This window comes from Ovis canadensis, chromosome 19, assembly GCF_042477335.2.
Source record: "Ovis canadensis isolate MfBH-ARS-UI-01 breed Bighorn chromosome 19, ARS-UI_OviCan_v2, whole genome shotgun sequence".
NCBI classification, from domain to species: Eukaryota; Metazoa; Chordata; class Mammalia; order Artiodactyla; family Bovidae; genus Ovis; species Ovis canadensis.
In genome coordinates, this window is record NC_091263.1 from 16,179,785 (window position 1) to 16,200,735 (window position 20,951).

The 20,951-nt window shown below is 38.5% G+C and overlaps 1 protein-coding gene across 4 annotated transcripts in view; it reads right to left on the bottom strand.

Moving 5' to 3' along the window:
- The window catches only part of NEK10 (NIMA related kinase 10), a 278,135-nt gene that overhangs the window by 143,679 nt on the left and 113,505 nt on the right, over positions 1-20,951 (bottom strand). For all 4 annotated transcript variants that reach the window (XM_069561142.1, XM_069561143.1, XM_069561145.1 and 1 more), the window contains one exon: positions 3,295-3,370. In XM_069561142.1, coding sequence (XP_069417243.1) covers positions 3,295-3,370 — 76 coding nt within the window. The remainder of the gene's footprint in view (positions 1-3,294; positions 3,371-20,951) is intronic.

The following is a 20,951-nucleotide window of genomic DNA, read 5'->3' on the forward strand; positions in this document are numbered from 1 at the left end:
AGTAATGAAATGTAATTTAGAACTGAGTTCTTTTGACCCTGTGCTCAGTTTGAAGACATCAAAAACTAAGAAAAATGGCTTGTGAGACTAAGCTTATTGTAAAACCTATCAAACAAGGGGCATTTCTAACAACTAGGAAAGAAGAAAGTGGGATAAGGGAGTAGAAGTAAAAATTTTAAAGCAACTTAAAAGAAAAGGAGCTTTCTGGTCATATATTTGTGATATTCCTAAATAAAACAATAGCTTAACCATATTAGGAGGTTCAGCTTTCCTAACTCTACAGTTGACTTAAAAGTTAAAAGGAAATGTGAATCCATCTTTGGGCTAATAAGATAAAATAATGGTCATGTTTTAGATTTCTTCTTATATACTGTACAGATCTCCTGGCTCCCCTCCACCACCACCTCAACATACCCACAAAATTATCATATCAGCAATTCTAAACTTATTAATTCACAGTCTTGGGAATAAATCTGCTTACTTTTAGTTTGCATTTTACTAGTTCTGTAACTTTGATCAACAAATCTGTTCAGGAATATATGATTACTTAACACTTTAGTGATTAAGATTTATTATTTCTGAAAAAGAGTAAAAAGTAGAACAAAAGAAAATTATTCTACCAGCAACAAGTAATAGTTGACTCATATCCTTATTATTAAAAGATTAAGTGCACAGATAAACCTTCAATTTTCAAGGTACAATCGTAGACTGGTCCACCAATCTCTGCATCTTCTCATGAAGCTAGTTTCAATAACACTAGCCAAATAAATGAAAATTCATCCCTCAAAAATACCACTTGGCATATTCTCATATGAAAGGACTTAGTAAAAAAAGGGGGGGGGGCGTTACTTCCAATTCCCACCCTCCTTGGAGAAGATTTATTCTGAACCCTATCCCCAGGGCTCTGTTGTGCAATAAACTAGATTAAAAAAGGAAGATGGAAGTGTCTTGATTGCTTGACCAGATTTATGAGATTTCAGAATATTTCCCTGAAATCTGCTTCATCTACAGACTACCATATCTGTATGACAGATTCAGACAAATGATATGTGATCAGCAAAAAAAGATTCTCATTTCATGATAATTAATGAATTACAAAGGAAACCTACAAGCATGCTCAGTTCAGTTCAGTCACTCAGTCATGGCTAACTCTTTGTAATCACATGAATCACAGCACACCAGGCCTCCCTCTCCATCACCAACTACTAGAGTTCACTCAAACTCATGTCCATCGAGTCAGTGATGCCATTCAGCCATCTCATTCTCTGTCATCCCCTTCTCCTCCTGCCCCCAATCTCTCCCAGCATCAGGGTCTTTTCCAATGAGTCAACTCTTTGCATGAGGAGGCCAAAGTATTGGAGTTTCAGCTTCAAAATCAGTTCTTCCAATGAACACCCAGGACTGATCTCTTTTAGGATGGACTGGTTGGATCTCTTTGCAGTCCAAGGGACTCTCAAGAGTCTTCTCCAACACCACAGTTCAAAAGCATCAATTTTTCGGCACTCAGCCTTCTTCACAGTCCAACTCTCACATCCATGCACGACCACTGGAAAAACCATAGCCTTGACTTGACGGACCTTTGTTGGCAAAGTAATGTCTCTGCTTTTCCATATGCTATCTAAGAGTCTCAATTCATCAAAATAACAAGCATTTACCCAAGAAGCAACCAACTTTGTAGATATATGTCTAAGTATATACGTCATCATTTATTCATTCACATAATAAAATTTATTCTGAACCTATTATTTGCCAGATGCTAGGACAAGCATTAGGACTTGAAAAACTTTTTCCTTGACCTTGAATATCTATCGATGTAAAAGAATAAAAGAATCATATATACAATAGGGGCAATTAAATGTTCCAAGTGTCATGTTGCAAACCAAGTCTACTAGTTTATCCACAGATTCATTCAACAAGTTTTGTATATCTATTGTGTGCCGAGGATCATTTCATTTTTCTTTCTTTTTCTTTAATTTTTATTTTTACTTTATTTTACTTGACAATACTGTGTTGGTTTTGCCATACATTGACATGAATCCGCCATGGGTGTACATGAGTTCCCAAACCTGAACCCCTCTCCCACCTCCCACCCCATATCATCTCTCTGGATCATCCCCGTGCACCAGCCCCAAGCATCCTGTATCCTGTATCGAACATAGACTGGTGATTCGTTTCTTACATGATAGTATACATGTTTCAATGCCATTCTCCCAAATCATCCCACCCTCTCCCTCTCCCTCAGAGTCCAAAAGTCCATTCTATACATATGTGTCTCTTTTGCTGTCTCACATACAGGGTTATCCTTACCATCTTTCTAAATTCCATATATATGTGTTAGTATACTGTATTGGTATTTTTCTTTCTGGCTTACACACAGAAATCCCTTGCATTCCTATACACTAATAATGAGAAAGTAGAAAAAGAAATTAAGGAAACAATTCCATTCACCATTGCAATGAAAAGAATAAAATACTTAGGAATATATTTACCTAAAGAAACTAAAGACCTATATATAGAAAATTATAAAACACTGATGAAAGAAATCAAAGAGGACGCTAACAGATGGAGAAATATACCATGTTCATGGTTCGGAAGAATCAATATAGTGAAAATGAGTATACTACACAAAGCAATCTACAGATTCAATGCAATCCCTATCAAGCTACCAGCGGTATTTTTCACAGAACTAGTACAAATAATTTCACAACACGTATGGAAATACAAAAAAAAAAAAAAAACTCGAATAGCCAAAGCAATCTTGAGAAAGAAGAATGGAACTGGAGGAATCAACTTGCCTGACTTCAGGCTCTACTACAAAGCTACAGTCATCAAGACAGTATGGTACTGGCACAGACAGAAATATAGATCAATGGAACAAAATAGAAAGCCTAGAGATAAATCCACACACCTATGGACACCTTATCTTCGACAAAGGAGGCAAGAATATACAATGGACTAAAGACAATCTCTTTAACAAGTCGTGCTGGGAAAACTGGTCAACCACTTGTAAAAGAATGAAACTAGATCACTTTCTAACACCACACACAAAAATAAACTCAAAATGGATTAGAGGATCATTTCAATTACAAGTAATTAAGGGGCAGAGTTACCTTAAAGGAAAGATAGTTGGCTATTTTAAATATGTAATGGCACAATTCTACACATGTGTATTAACAGGATAATTGAAGAAAACTTATTAGAAGTAAATGTCTTTCCTTTGCACACCAAAAAAAGAAATGAAAGCCCAAACCAGTTAAGAATGATGTTTAAGAACCATAAAATAATTGTCCTTACCAGGAATACAGAATTGTTCCTACAACAGACGTAAGTCTACTGCTTTCTTGTTTTTGCTTTGCCAGGCCAAAGTCAGCTACAATTGGAAAAAAAAAAAAAAAAAGAAGCAATTTTATTATAATTTCCCAGAATTAGCACTGTTCCTTTGCTTTTAAATTTCTGCAGAAAACAAAATAACAAAAAAAAACTATTACAATTCAAAAGAGAAAGTTTTTCTTGTCTTTCCCTGTCAAAATGCCCCATGTACAATACTCTAAACCATTCTCAGCTTTCATTAATAGTGTACATACATTAAGCCATTATGCTATACATCATTAAAAATATTAAAATAATTATTGCTGACTGAAAGATAGGACAAAGTACTTACTGAACATGTGATTCTACTTTTTAAATTATTCTTTATTATTTTCAAATAAAAGGAACCTAATGTTTTGGCCACAGGACTGGTAAAGGTCAGTTTTCATCCCAATCCCAAAGAAAGGCAGTGCCAAAGAATGCTCAAATTACCCCACAATTGCACTCATCTCACACACTAGTAGAAGGTAATGGCACCCTACTCCCAGTACTCTTGCCTGGAAAATACCATGGATGGAGGAGCCTGTTAGGCTGCAGTCCATGGGGTCACTAACAGTTGGACACGACTGTGACTTCAATTTCACTTTTCACTTTCATGCACTGGAGAAGGAAATGGCAACCCACTCCAGTGTTCTTGCCTGGAAAATTCCAGGGACAGGAGAGCCTGGTGTGCCGCCATCTATGGGGTGGCACAGAGTTGGACATGACTGAAGTGGCTTAGCAGCAGCAGCACATGCTAGTAAAGTAATGCTCAAAATTCTCCAAGCCACACTTGAGCAATACATGAACCGTGAACTCAGAGATGTTCAAGCTGGTTTTAGAAAAGGCAGAGGAACCAGAGATCAAATTGCCAACATCCGCTGGATCATCGAAAAAGCAAGAGAGTTCCAGAAAAACATCTATTTCTGTTTTATTGACTATGCCAAAGCCTTTGACTGTGTGGATCACAATAAACTGTGGAAAATTCTGAAAGAGATGGGAATACCAGACCACCTGACTTGCCTCTTGAGAAACCTGTATGCAGATTAGGAAGCAACAGTTAAAACTGGACATGGAACAACAGACTGGTTCCAAATAGGGAAAGGAGTACATCAAGGCTGTATATTGTCATCTTGCTTATTTATATGTAGAGTACATCATGAGAAACGCTGGGTTGGATGAAGCACAAGCTGGAATCAAGATTGCCAGGAGAAATATCAATAACCTCAGATATACAGATGACACCAACATTATGGCAGAAAGTGAAGAGGAGCTAAAAAGCCTCTTGATAAAAGTGAAAGAGGAGAGTGAAAAACTTGGCTTAAAACTCAACATTCAGAAAACTAAGATCATGGTATCTTGTCCCATCACTTCATGGGAAATAGGTGAGGAAACAGTGGAAACAGTGGCAGACGTTATTTTGGGGAGCTCCAAAAATCACTGCAGATGGTGACTGCAGCCAGGAAATTAAAAGACACTTACTCATTGGAAGAAAAGTTATGACCAACCTAGACAGCATATCAAAAAGCAGAGACATTACTTTGCCAACAAAGATCCATCTAGTCAAGGCTATGGTTTTTCTAGTAGTCATGTATGGATGTGAGAGTTGGACTGTGAAGAAAGCTGAGCGCCGAAGAATTGATGCTTTTGAACTGTGGTGTTGGAGAAGACTCTTGAGAGTCTCTTGGAGTGCAAGAAGATCCAACCAGTCCATCGTAAAGGAGATTAGTCCTGGGTGTTCATTGGAAGGATGGATGTTGAAGGTGAAACTCCAATAATTTGGCTACCTCATGAGATGAGTTGACTCATTGGAAAAGACCCTGATGCTAGGAGAGGTTGGGAGCAGGAGGAGAAGGGGACGACATAGGATGAGATGGCTGAATGGCATCACCGACTCGATGGACATGAGTTTGTGTAGGCTCTGGGAGTTGGTGATGGACATTGAGGCCTGGCATGCTGCGATTCATGGGGTCGCAAGAGTCGGACACGACTGAGCAACTGAACTGAACTGAACTGAACTGAATGTTTTGGCATATGGTAATCATTATCTCACGGGCCAAAATAAATAAGTAAACATGGTAAACCTAAATAATCACCATGAAGATCTGAAAACCTGAAATTAATGGCATCTATCTGTATGCAGTCATAGTAAATACAATGTTCACAGTCAAATCAAAATACTTATATAACAATATACTTAATGTTAATATAAATGATTCTAATTTTTAAACTAAATATTTATATTTAATATTAGTCCTAGCTAAATTCTTCCAAGAACCTTCAAATACTTCTTTTTTCCATTTTTTAATGCAAATTTATTTAATTGGAGGCTAATTACTTTACAATATTATAGTGGTTTTGCCATACACTGACATGGATCAAATACTTCTCTTTCTAAGCCACTCAACACCTAAGATCAAAGTGGTAGAAACAGATACTCTTCCTTTTATTAGTGTAAGGATTTGCAAACTTCTCGGTAAGTTTAATTACTGGAATTACACAAAAGGACAGAGTTGAACCAGGGCAAAAATTCAAGTTGCTATTATTAGTAAAGTTTGATGTTCACAATATCACTTTTTTAAGTGCACTAAATATGTATGGAATTTCACTGTGATAAACTTTCAGTACAATGTACTTGATTGTCTATAATAAAATGTCTTTGACAGGTTGAAAATATTTTGAAGTACTGACTTTGTTCATAGTAATATTAATTTGTGCTATGAATAACAATCAGTTCAGTTCAGTCACTCAGTCATGACTCTTTGTGACCCAATGGACTGTAGCATGCCAGGCTTCCCTATCCACCACCAACTCCCGGAGTTTACTCAAATTCATGTCCATTGAGTCGGTGATAACATCCAACCATCTCAACCTCTGTCATCCCCTTCTCCTCTCACCTTCAATCTTTCCTGCCTTCAGTCTTTTCAAATGAGTCAGTTCTTCACATACCAGTTTACTAAACAACAACCTTGAACTAGCACAGATTTAGCTGCTTACATATATTATCTGCTTTAATACTCAACAATGGGTTAGCAATTATTATAGTTAGTGCCCCTTAGTGATTAAAGGCAAGGACTCCAGAACCAGACAGGCTCAATTCAAATCCTGGCCTCATTATGTGCTACCTGAGTAACCCTGGAGAAGTTATTTAATTTCTATTTGTAATAGTTTTCTTATCTGTAAAAGTAGTAAGTACTATGATATTAAAATGTGAATAAGTTAACATATACAAATGTAGTATATAGCACAGTGATAATCAACTGATGTATATTGTTATTTAATCTCACAATAACCCATTTTACAGACGAAGAAACTGAGGTTCAAAGAGACTATAGGGAGAAATGAATAGTTACACATGAATTTGAGGTTGTTCAATTCTAAAGCCCCAACTCCTCATCAAAACACAATACAGTACTGCCAACAAAGGAAAATCAGCCCTAGGTAATTTCATTTACAAAATCAACCAAACATTTAGATAGTAAATGTCAGTCATGCCCAAGCTCTACCAGAAAACAGAAGAGGAGAGAACACTTTCCAGCTCAGCTTATGAAATCAGTATTACCAGGAACCAGGTCCAAACAAAGACATTATAAGAAAAGAAAACCTGAGGACAATTCCCATGAGAATAGATGCTAAAATTATCAATAAAATATAAATAAATTCAATCTAAAGGTATATTTAAAAGGATAACACATAATAACCAAGTGGAGTTTATGCTAGAAATACAAGGCTAGTCCAACATTTAAAAATGAATCAATATTGTTTCCCAGATCAGAATTTAGAGAAGGAAATTATATGATCATCTCAATTGTTGTGTAAGAAAAATTTGACAAAATTCAGCATCTATTCTTTTCAGCAAAATGGGAAACCCAATAAAGGGCATCTGTGAAAAACCTACAGCTAACTCTCTACTTAATGTTGAAAGACTGAATGCCCTTCCCTTAAGATGAAAAACAAGGCTGGAGGTTAGCTCAACTTACGATGATCACTTCACAATATATAACAAATATCAAATCATTATGTTATACACTTTAATATAATGTTGTATGTCAATCAGATCTCAATTAAAGCATAAAAGAAAAGACATAGTTGTCTTCTTAATATCCTGATAGATATTTTGAAGAGATTGTCATGTAAGCACATTTTTTGCTGTGCCTTGATAACTTTTAAAAATAAATCAGAAAATATTATTTTCTCTTTCCTTTCAAAAAAAAAAGAAGAAGAAGAAAGCATGCTAATTATAGAGCAGTACAGAAACAAATACGTAGGAGAACATGACAAATGATATGAAAGACCTATGCAGGGAAAATTATAAATTTTGTTACAGAGTCAATAAAGACTAGAATTAATGAAGAGAAAGTCAAAATTTATGGATTTGAATTTTAAATATTATATAAATTTCATTCTTCCTAAGTTAATTTATGTAATTCCAATCAAATGATTCTTCATATTTGGGGTGGAACTTCACAAATCGAGTATAAAATTAATATAGAAATAGAAAGAGCCAAGAGGAGACATGGATTTTGATAGAAAAGAAAACATAGCTTTCTACAATGTATTAATAATTATTACAAGGCTATAGTAGTTAAGACAAGGTTGTATAAACTCAAGACTACAAACAAAAAGGCAAGAATGTTCACTCTCACCATTCCTATTAACAATTATACTACAAAGCCAAGTAAGCACAATAATTGCACACAAATTTTTCTGCAAAAATTATTTTTTATTTCCCTTTGATTCCTTGGAGTGACATTACTAAATACTATGACAAGTATATGTTTAATTTTGTTAAAATGTTACCAAGCCAAAATATTTTCCAGTGCGTTCTCACCAGACATGTATTAGAGTTCTAGTTGTTTCTGCCTCTTATTCAGCATTTGGAGTTGTCAGGGTTTTTTAATTAGCCATTTTAATTACTATGTAGTGATAGATAAGTATACCTTTAATTTGCATTTTCCTTGGACTGCAAGGAGATCCAACCAGTCCATTCTAAAGGAGATCAGCCCTGGGTCTTCTTTGAAAGGAATGATGCTAAAGCTGAAATTCCAGTACTTTGGCCACCTCAAACAAAGAGTTGACTCATTGGAAAAGACTCTGATGCTAGGAGTGATTGGGGGCAGGAGGAAAAGGGGACGACAGAGGATGAGATGGCTGGATGGCATCACCGACTCGATGGACGAGAGTTTGAGTGAACTCCGGGAGATGGTGATGGCAGGGAGGCCTGGCGTGCTGCGATTCATCGGGTCGCAAAGAGTAGGACATGACTGAGCGACTGAACTGAACTGACTGAACTGAATGACTAATGGTGTTGAACAATTTTTAGGTACTTATTTGCCATCAGTGTATCTTCTTATTTTTTTAATTTATTTATTTTAGATGAAGGCTAATAATTTTACCATATTGTAGTGGGTTTTGCCATACATTGACATGAATCAACCATGGGTGTACATGTGTTCTCCATCCTGAACCCCCTCCCACCTCCCTCCCCATCCCATCCCTCATGGTCATCCCAAGGCACCAGCCCTGAGCACCCTTTCTCATGCATCAAACCAGGACTGGTGATCTGTTTCACATATGATAATATACATGTTTCAATGCTATTCTCTCAAATCATCCCACCCTCACCTTCTCCCACAGAGTCCAAAAGACTGTTCTATACATCTGTGTCTCTCTTGCTGTCTCACATAAAAGATCAACATTACCATCTTTCTAAATTCCATATATATACATAAGTATACTGTGTTGGTGTTTTTCATTCTGACTGATTTTACTCTGTATAATAGGCTCTAGCTTCATCCACCTCATTAGAACTGATTCAAATGTATTCTTTTCAATGGCTGAGTGATATTCCATTGTGTATATGTACCACAGCTTTCTTATCCACTCATCTGCTGATGGACATCTAGGTTGCTTCCATGTCCTGGCTATTATAAATAGTGCTGTGATGAACATTGGGGTACACGTGTCTCTTTCAATTCTGGTTTCCTCGGTGTGTATGCCCAGCGGTGGGATTGCTGGGTCATAAGGCAGTTCTATTTCCAGTTTTCTAAGGAATCCCCACAGTGTTCTCCATAGTGGCTGTTGTACTAGTTTGCATTCCCACCAACAGTGTAAGAGGGTTCCCTTTTCTCCACACCCTCTCCAGCATTTATTGCTTGTAGACTTTTGGATAGCAACCATTCTGACTGGCGTGAAATGGTACCTCACTGTGGTTTTGATTTGCATTTCTCTAATAATGAGTGATGCTGAGCATCTTTTCATGTGTTTGTTAGCCATCTGTATGTCTTCTTTGGAGAAATGTCTGTTTAGTTCTTTGGCCTATTTTTTAATTGGATCATTTATTTTTCTGGAATTGAGCTGCAGCAGTTGCTTATATATTTTTGAGATTAATTCTGTCAGTTGCTTCATTTGCTATTATTTTCTCCCATTCTGAAGGCTGTCTTTTCACCTTGCTTATAGTTTCCTTCATTGTGCAAAAATTTTTCAGTTTAATTAGGTCCCATTTGTTTATTTTTGCTTTTATTTCCAGTATTCTGGGAGATGGGTCATAAAGGATACTGCTGTGATTTATGTCAGAAAGTGTTTTGCCTATGTTCTCCTCTAGGAGTTTTATAGTTTCCAGTCTTACATTTAGATCTTTAATCCATTTTTTAGCTTATTTTTCTATATGGTGCTAGAAAGTGTTCTAGTTTCATTCTTGTACAAGTGGTTGACCAGTTTTCCCAGCAGCACTTGTTGAAGAGATTGCCTTTTCTCCATTGTATATTTTTGCCTCCTTTGTCAAAGATAAGGTGTCCATAGGTGTGTGGATTTTTCTCTGGGTTTTCTATTTTGTTCCATTGATCTATATTTCTGTCTTTGTGCCAGTACCATACTGTCTTGATGACTGTAGCTTTGTAGTAGAGCCTGAAGTCAGGCGCGTTGATTCTTCCAGTTGCATTCTTCTTTCTCAAGATTGCTTTGGCTATTTGAGGTTTTTTGTATTTCCATACAAGTTGTGAAATTATTTGTTCTAGTTCTCTGAAAAATACTGTTGGTAGCTTGATAGGGATTGCACTGAATCTATAGATTGCTTTAGGTGGTATACTCATTTTCACTATATTGATTCTTCCATTCCATGAACATGGTATATTTCTCCATCTATTTCTGTCCTCTTTGATTTCTTTCATCAGTGTTTTATAGTTTTCTATATATAGGACTTTTGTTTCTTTAGGTAGATATATTCCTAAGTATTTTATTCTTTTCATTGCAATGGTGAATGGGATCGTTTCCTTAATTTCTCTTTCCTTTTTTCTCATCGTTAGTGTATAGGAGTGCAAAGGATTTCTGTGTGTTGATTTTATATCCTGCAACTTTACTATATTCATTGATTAGCACTAGTAGTTTTCTGGTGGAGTCTTTAGGGTTTTCTATGTAGAGGATCATGTCATCTGCAAACAGTGAGAGTTTTAGTTCTTTTCTAATCTGGATTCCTTTTATTTCTCTTTCTTCTCTGATTGCTGTGGCTAAAACTTCCAAAACTATATTGAATAGTAGTGGTGAGACTGGGCACCCTTGTCATGTTCCTGACGTTAGGGGAAATGCTTTCAATTTGTCACCATTGATGATAATGTTTGCTGTGAATTTTATTACATAACTTTTATTATGTTGAGGGATGTTCCTTCTATTCCTTCTTTCTGAAGAGTTTTTATCATAAATGGATGTTGAATTTTGTCAAAGGCTTTCTCTGCATCTATTGAGATAATCATATGGTTTTTATCTTTCAATTTGTTAATGTTGTGTATTACATTGATTGATTTGCAGATATTAAAGAATCCTTGCATCCCTGGGATAAAGCCCACTTGGTCAGTGATGTATGATCTTTTTAGTATGTTGCTGGATTCTGTTTGCTAGGATTTTGTTAAGGATTTTTGCATCTATGTTCATCAGTGATATTGGCCTGTAGTTTTCCTCTTTTGTGGCATCTTTGTCTGGTTTTGGTATTAGGGTGATGATGGCCTCATAGAATGAGTTTGGAAGTTTATCCTCCTCTGCAATTTTCCGGAAGAGTTTGAGTAGGATAGGTACTATTGCTTCTCTGAATTTTTGCTAGAATTCAGCTGTGAAGCCATCTGGTACTGGGCTTTTGTTTGCTGGAATATTTCTAGTTAGTTTCGATTTCCATGCTTGTGATGGGTCTGTTAAGATTTTCTATTTCTTCCTGGTTCAGTTTTGGAAAGTTATACTTTTCTAAGAATTTGTCCATTTCTTCCAAGTTGTCCATTTATTGGTATATAGTTGCTGATAGTAGTCTCTTATGATCCTTTGTATTTCTGTGTTGTCTGTTGTGATTTCTCCATTTTCATTTCTAATTTTGTTGATTTGATTCTTCTCCCTTTGTTTCTTGATGAGTCTGGTTTGTCAATTTATTTATCTTTTCAAAGAACCAGGTTTTAGTTTTGTTGATTTTTGCTATGGCCTCTTTTGTTTCTTTTGCATTTATTTCTGCCCTAATTTTTTATAATTTCTTTCCTTCTACTCGCCCTGGGATTCTTCATTTCCTTTTATAGTTGCTTTAGGTGTAGAGTTAGGTTATTTAGTTGACTTTTTTCTTGTTTCTTGAGGTATGCCTGTATTGCTATGAACCTTGCCCTTAGCACTGCTTTTACAATGTCCCATAGGTTTGGTGGTGTTGTGTTTTCATTTTCATTCATTTCTATGCATATTTTGGTTTCTTTTTTATTTCTTCTGTGATTTCTTGGTTACTCAGAAGCGTGTTGTTCAGCCTCCATATGTTGGATTTTTTAATAGTTTTTTTTTCCTGTACTTGAGATCTAATCTTACTGCATTGTGATCAGATAAGATGCTTGGAATGATTTCAATTTTTTTGAATTTACCAAAGCTAGATTTATGGCCCAGAATGTGATCTATCCTGGAGAAGGTTCTGTGTGTGCTTGAGAAAAAGGTGAAAATCATTGTTTGGGGGGTGAAATGTCCTATAGATATCAATTAAGCCTAACTGGTCCATTGTATCATTTAAAGCTTGTGTTTCCTTGGTAATTTTCTGTTTAGTTGATCTATCCATAGATGTGAGTGTGGTATTAAAGTATCCCACTATTACTGTGTTATTGTTAATTTCCCCTTTCATTCTTGTTAGCATTTGTCTTACATATTTCAGTGCTCCTATGTTGGGTGCATATATATTTATAATTGTTATATTCTCTTCTTCAAGTGATCCTTTGATCATTATGTAGTGTCCTTCTTTGTCTCTTTTCACAGCCTTTATTTCAAAGTCTATTTTATCTGATATGAGTATTGCTACTCCTGGTTTCTTTTGGTCTCCATTTGTGTGAAATATCTTTTTTCAGCCCTTCACTTTCAGTCTGTGTGTGTCCCTTGTTTTGAGGTGGGTCTCTTGTAGACAGCATATGTAGGGGTCTTGTTTTTGTATCCATTCAGCCAGTCTTTGTCTTTTGGTTGGGGCATTCAACCCATTTACATTTAAGCTAATTATTGATAAGTATTATCCCATTGCCAATTGTTTTGGGGTTCAAGTTTATACACATTTTCTGTATTTCTTGTCTAGAGAATATCCTTTAGCATTTGTTGGAGAGCTAGTTTGGTGGTGCTGAATTCTCTCAGCTTTTGCTTGTCTGTAAAGCTTTTGATTTCTCCATCATATTTGAATGAGATTCTTACCGGGTACAGTAATCTTGGTTGTAGATTTTTCTGTTTCATCACTTTAAGTATGTCCTGCCAATCCCTTATGGCCTGAAGAGTTTCTGTTGAAAGATCAGCTGTTATCCTTATGGGAATCCCCTGTGTGTTCTTTGCTGTTTTTCCCTTGCTGTTTTTATATTTGTTTTTTGTGTTTGATCTTTGTTGATTTGATTAATATGTGTCTTGGGGTGTTTCACCTTGGGTTTATCCTGTTCGCGACTCTCTGGGATTCTTGGACTTGGGTGACTATTTCCTTCCCCATTTTAGGGAAGTTTTCAACTATTATCTCCTTAAGTATTTTCTCGTGGCCTTTCTTTTTGTCTTCTTCTTCTGGGACTCCTATGATTCGAATGTTGGAGTGTTTGACATTGTCCCAGAGGTCTCTGAGGTTTTCCTCATTCCTTTTAATTCTTTTTTCTTTTTTCCTTTCTGCTTCATTTATTTCCACCATTCTATCTTCTACCTCACTTATCCTATCTTCTGCTTCAGTTATTTGTTCCCTCCAGAGTGTTTTTTTATCTCATTTATTACATTATTCACTATTTATTGACTCTTTTTTATTTCTTCTAGGTCCTTGTTAAACATTTCTTGCATCTTCTCAATCCTTGTCTCCAGGCGATTTATATGTAACTCCATTTTGTTTTCAGGATTTTGGATCATTTTTACTATCATTATTCTGAATTCCTTTTCAGGTAGACTCCCTATGTCCTCTTTTGTTTGGTTTGGTGGGCATTTATCATGTTCCTTTACCTGCTGAGTATTTCTCTGCCTTTTCATCTTGTTTAAATTGCTGTGTTTGGGGTGCCCTTTCTGTATTCTGGCAGTTTGTGGTTCCTCTTTATTGTGGAGGTTCCTCCCTGTGGGTGGGGTTGGACGAATGGCTTCTCAAGGTTTCCTGGTTAGGGAAACTTGCATCAGTGTTCTGGTGGGTGGAGCTGAACTTTTTCTCTCTGGAGTGCAATGAAGTGTCCAGTAGTAAGTTTTGAGATGTCTATGGGTTTGCTGTGACTTTGGGCAGCCTGTATATTAAAGCTCAGGGCTATGTTCCTGCATTGCTGGAGAATTTACATGGTATTTACATGATATTGCTCTGGAACTTGTTGGCTCTTGGGTGGAGCTTGGTTTCAGTGTAGGTATGGAGGCTTTTGGATGAGCTCTTATCAATTAATGTTCCCTGGGGTCAGGAGTTCTCTGGTGTTCTCGGGTTTGGGACTTAAGCCTCCTGCCTCTGGTTTTCAGTCTTATTCTTACAGTAGCCTCAAGACTTCTCCATCCATACAGCACGGATGACAAAACATCTAGGTTAATGGAGAAAAGATTCTCCACAATGAGAAACACCCAGAAAGGTTCACTGAGTTACACGGAGAAGAGAAGAGGGAGGAGGGAGATAGAGGTGACCAGGAGGAGAAGAGGGGGAATCAAAAGGGGAGAGAGCAATCTAGCCAGTAATCAAATCTCTGTGTGCTCTCCACAGCCTGGAAAACCCAGAGAGGTTCAAGGAGTTGCATAGAGAAGAGAAGAGGGAGGAAGGAGATAGAGGTGACCAGGAGGAGATGAGGCGGGGTCAAAAAGAGAGAGACAAATCTAGCCAGCAATCAGTTCCCTAAGTGTTCTCCACAGCCTGGAACACACAAACAGATGCACAGAGTTGGGTAGAGAAGAGAAGGGGGAGGGAGGAGATAGAGGTGACCTAGGGGAGAAAAAGGAGAGTCAAAAGGGGGAGAGGGCAATCAAGCCAGTAATCACACTCCTAAGTAAAAATTCGTACTGAAGATTGGATTCTTAAAGGTACAAGATTGATAACAAATACCAAAAAGCAAAGATTAAAAATCTAGAGTAGAAGTTAGACTCTCAAAATTACAATATTTAAAAAAAAACAAGCAAAACAAAATCACAAAGATTATAAAATATATATATGAAGTTTGCTTTAAAAATAGGGTCTTTTTTTTTTGCAAGGTAATAGTAGGTTATGAAAATGAAAGGAGTAATAGAGGACTTAAAACTAAATATTAAATTTTTTTAAAATAATAATAGTAGAAATATATCTAGGAATTTCTCTGGAGCTGTTGCAGGCAGTGTGAGGTCAGTTCAGTTTTAGATAGCTCCTTGTTCCAGCTTTACTTCTCCAGATCTATAGGCCCCTTCCAATGTAGTCGGTGCTATCTACAGGATTTTAATCTGTTGCACCTGTCACTTCCAAAGTGATTCCCTCTGTTTGTTTCAGCTTATTCTGTTTGCTGGTCTCTTCAATGTCTAATTTCCACCCTGACACAAGGGGGTGAAGGTGGTCACTTATTTCGGCTCACTTGTTCAGTCGTGCTGTGGGGAGGGAGGACACTGCAAACAAATATCATTGGCATATGTGGGGAGTGCTCGCAGTGTCTCAGCCACACTGGGTTTGCCCCCACTCACAGCTTGTGTGCTTTCCCAGTATACACTGTTCAGGCTTCGAGTTGCTCTGCAGAGGAACTGTCTAAAGCACGCCCTGGGTTGCATGCACTTCCCAGATCTAAGCTGCTCAGGGTCAAGTTCTTGGGTACTCCAAAAGGCGCAGACTCGGTTCGGCCTGCATTTTGTGCCCTTCCCAGGTCCAAGCAGCTCAGGCAACCAGGTGCTTGACGAGTGCACTTTCCCCAGGTGTGGTGCGTCTTATCACCTCCCCGGTCCCAGCCGCTCGGTTTCCTGGGTGTGCCATCTCAGATGCACCATGCATCTCTTCTGGGCAGCTGATCTCTGGCTGCAACCCTCCCAGTGGATATCATCCACCCAGGATCACAGGAAGTCTTGGTTGGCAACTGGGAGCCACTTGCAGTTTGGTGGAGGATGCCATCCCTGGGGCCAAGTTTGCCCCTTTCTGGCCCTGGCTGCCACCCGTCTGCCCCCCGTCTGCCCCCTGCCTCCAGCGGGGGATGGGCCTCTCCACTTCTGGCTAGCTCTCATCTGGTATTTGCTCAGTCCTTTGTTCTATGAGCAGGCCAGCAGTGTCTTAGGTTAGGGCTTTTCATGGGAAAGTTCTCTCTCTCTCTCTCTCTCTTTTTCTTTTCTCTCTCTCTCTGGCTATCCCACAGTTTGGGTTTCTATCTCATGTTAGCTCCCTCAGATTGCCCTCAGAGCATTCAGGCCTGGTCCTTACCCTGAGCAATGGCTGAGCCTCCCTGTTCAGCCCCCACATGCTGGTGGTGGATGCAAGCGTCTGGGCTACTTCTCCGCTGGGAACTGCCATTAGGCATGCAATCTGTGGGGTTTATTTATTTATTTATTTATTTTTCCTCCCAGTTATGTTGCCCTCTGAGATTCCAAAGCTCCCCACAGACCCATCAATGAGAGGGTTTCCTGGTGTTTCGAAAATTCTCTTCTTTATGACTCCCTCCTGGGGACATATCTCCACCCCGAACTCTTTTGTCTGTCTTTTTATCTTCTATATTTTGTCCTACCTCCTTTCAAAGACAGTGGGCTGCCTTTCTGGGTGCCTGGTGTCCTCTGCCTGTGTTCAGAAGCTGTTTTGTGGAATTTACTCAGCATTCAAATGTTCTTTCAATGAATTTGTGGGAGAGAAAGTGGTCTCCCTGTCCTATTCCTCCATCATCTTCTGTATCTTCTTTGCTGCAGTTCTTGTTCAAAATTTGGTTCTTTTTTTCCATTGGATTGTTTGTTTTCTTATTATTGAGCTTTCTTATTGCTTGTATTATTGACACAAATTCTTTAAGTAGATGACCTACATATATTTTCTCCCAGTCTGCAACTTGTCTTTTCATTCTATTAGTAATATCTTTCATAGACAGTAAGTTTTAAACTTCAGTGAAACTCAATGAATTTTTTCTTTTATATGTAATGATTTTGATGTTATAGTTAAGAAATATTTATCTAACTTATGTAAAACAGTCCAGACTATTCTGCTGAAGGGCCACAGAGAGAAGAGGTCCTGGTGAATGAGAGACCAAGTTCCAGCTAAAAGTCAGAACTAAATGCCAGTCATATGAGTGAGGCTTCTTCAAAGTGGACTCCCAGGCCAAGTAGCTTCCTTGGTAGCTCAGCTGGTAAAGAATCTGCCTGCAAAGCAGGAGACCCCAGTTTGATTCCTGGGTCAGGAAGATCCCCTGTAAAGGGAGCAGCTACCCACTCCAATAGAAATGCCTGGAGAATTCCATGGACAGAGGAGTCTGGCAGGCTACAGTCCATGGGTCGCAAAGAGTCAGATACAAGTGAGTGACTTTCACTTTCTTTCCCAGGCCAAGTCAAGACTTCCAATGATGCAGCCTTGGCTCACAGCCTGTCTGAAACCTCATGAGAGACCCTGAGCCAGAACCATTCAGCAAGGCTGCTGCTGGATTCCTGTCCCTAGAAATGTTGAGAAAATAAATGTGTGTTGTCTTAAGCCACTAAGTTTTGTGGTAACTGGTTACACAACAATGGATAATTAATACAATCACTATCACCTCGTTCAGGCCACCATGAACTCTCCTGAACTATACTGAACTATACTTTCTAAGCAGACTCCCCACATTCATTACTACCCTCCAAAACATAATTCTCCAAACCAGCACTACAATCTTTGAAAAACCTAAACCAGTATCACTACCTAGAGGTTAAAATTCCTCAAAGGCTTCTGATAGATACTAAGAATAAAGACCAAACTCCTACCAGGCATAAAAGACGGTATATAATCTGGTTTTTCAGAAAGGGCTTTCAGAGGATAGCAGGCAGGAAGGACAGGGGTCTCCAAATGGAGGAAATAAGCTGCAAGTGTCAGACATTTTTTTTTTATCTCTCTCTTCAGCAACAGGAGGAAACAAACGTGTCATTTTTTTCCCCTTCTCTATACAAATTTAAAAAGAGGTTTCTCTTAAAATTCTGTGTTGCCATGACACCTGGTTCCACCAGAACTTTTCTCAAACCTTGAGCTAACCAATGCATTTTTCTTATGGAAATGTTTGTCTTAAGCTATGTTAATGTACTATGTATTTACCCTAGACTCTGTCTTCAAGTTGGTTCCACCTAAAGGCTCAGAACTGACTTGACAAACCAGTATGTTATATTCATACATTGTTCTCCTAATCTATGTTAATGAACGCTATATATTTGTATGGAAATCTGCCTTTCTTCAAAATTCTTGTCAATTGTTTTATGGCCTGGGATGACTCAGTTCAGTTCAGTTCATTCACTCAGTTGTGTCTGACTCTTTGCGATCCCATGAACCGCAGCACGCCAGGCCTCCCTGTCCATCACCAACTCCTGGAGTTTACCCAAACGCATGTCCATTGAGTCGGTGATGCCATCCAACCATCTCATCCTCTGTTGTCCCCTTCTCCTCCTGCCTTCAATCTTTCCCAGCATCAGAGGCTTTACCAATGAGTCAGTTCTTCGCATCAGGCGGCCAAAGTATTGGATTTTCAGCTTCAACATCAGTACTTCCAATAAACACCCAGGACTGACCTCCTTTAGGATGGACTTGTTGGGTCTCCTTGCAGTCCAAGGGACTCTCAAGAGTCTTCTCCAACACCACAATTCAAAAGCATCAGTTCTTCAGCACTCAGCTTTCTTCACAGTCCAATTTTCACATCCATACATGACTACTGGACAAACCATAACCTTGACGGACCTTTGTTGGAAAAGTAATATCTCTGCTTTTTAATTTGCTGTCTAGGTTGGTCATAACTTTCCTTCCAAGGAGTAAACATCTTTTAATTTCCTGGCTGCAATCACCATCTGCAGTGATTTTGGAGCCCCCCCCAAAATAAAGTCAGCTACTGTTTCCACTGTTTCCCCATCTATTTCCCATGAAGTGATGGGACCAGATGCCTTGATCTTATTTTTCTGAATGTTGAGGTTTAAGCCAACTTTTTTACTCTCCTCTTTCACTTTCATCAAGAGGCTCTTTAGTTCTTCTTCACTTTCTGCCATAGAGTGGTGTCATCTGCATATCTGAGGTTATTGATATTTCTCCTGGTACTAGGTTGGTGACCAGCCTAGTGTATATGTGTGTATATGTATCTAGATCTACATATATTTATTCATAAGTACATGCATGTGCATGCTCAGTCACTTCAGTTGTGTGTGACTCTTTACAACCCTATGGAATGTAACCCACTAGGCTCCTCTGTCCATGGGATTCCCCAGGCAAGAATACTGACGAGAGTTGCCATGCCCTCCTCCAGGGGATCTTCCTGACCCAGGGATCAAACCCAAGTCTCTTACGTTTCCTGCATTGGCAAATGGGTTCTTTACCACTAGCGCCACCTGGGAAGCCCTCATAAATATATACATACACTTTATTCATATATACATACACACACATACATATGTACATCCACATACAATTCAGTCATAAAAAAGACTGAAATCTTGCCATTTTCAATAACATGGATGGACCTTGAGGGCATTATACTAAGTGAAATAAGTCAGACAGAGAAAGACATACTGCATAATCTCACTTACATGTGGACTGTAAAAAACAAAAACAAATCAAGCTCATAGATACATAGAACAGACTGGTGGTTGCCAAATGCAGAGGATAGGGAGTGGGAGAAATGGGTGAAGGAGGTAAAAATACAAACTTCCAGTTCTAACATAAATAAGTCCTGGGGATGTCATATACAGCATAGTGACTATAGTTAATAATGCTATATTGCATATTTGAAAGTTGCTAAGGAAATAGATGGGGAAACAGTGAAAACAGTGTCAGACTTTATTTTGGGGGGCTCCAAAATCACTGCAGATGGTGACTGCAGCCATGAAATTAAAAGACGCTTACTCCTTGGAAGAAAAGTTATGACCAACCTAGATAGCATATTCAAAAGCAGAGACATTACTTTGCCGACTAAGGTCCGTCTAGTCAAAGCTATGGTTTTTCCTGTGGTCATGTATGGATGTGAGAGTTGGACTGTGAAGAAGGCTGAGCGCTGAAGAACTGATGCTTTTGAACTGTGGTGTTGGAGAAGACTCTTGAGAGTCCCTTGGACTGCAAGGAGATCCAACCAGTCCATTCTGAAGGAGATCAAGCCTGGGATTTCTTTGGAAGGAATGATGCTAAAGCCGAAACTCCAGTACTTTGGCCACCTCATGCGAAGAGTTGACTCATTGGAAAAGACTCTGATGCTGGGAGGGATTGGGGGCAGGAGGAGAAGGGGACGACAGAGGATGAGGAGGCTGGATGGCAACACGGACTCGATGGACATGAGTCTGAGTGAACTCCGGGAGTTGGTGATGGACAGGGAGGCCTGGCGTGCTGCGATTCATGGGGTCGCAAAGAGTCGGACACGACTGAGCGACTGAACTGAACTGAACTGAAGAGAGTAGATCTTAAAAGGTTCTCAACACAAAAGAAAAAAATTAACTATGTAACATGATGGGTGTTAACTTGGCTTATTGTGATGATCATTTTATAATGTATACAAATACCAAATCATTATGTTGTTCACCTGAAACTAAAAGAATGTATATGTCACTTATAACTCCAAAAGTTTTTAATTAGAAATTTTTAAAAAATAAAAATGATAATTTCCAAAGCACCCTTTCTTAGTAAAGTACTAGAAGATACACTTTGGCAAAATAAGGGAGTTATAAAAGTAAGAGAAGTCCAGAGGATGTAGGAAATAGAGGCTCCAACCAGAAAAGGAGCAGGGAGTTCCCTGGTGGTCTAGTGGTTAGGGTTCGGCGCAGTGGCCCACGTTCAATCCCTGGTCAGGAAACAGATCTCACAAGCTGTACAGCATAGCCAAATTTAAAAAAAAAGAAGAAGAAGAAGAAGAAGACCATGAAAGTTCCAGGACAACAGCTGTGTAACAGACCTAAAGTCAAACTCAGTCTATGTTACAACAGACAACTACAGAAAATGAGTATCCAACAGAAAAAAAACTGAGAGTAACTGTCTTGTCTGACCATGTGGAAAATAGACAAAGAGGACT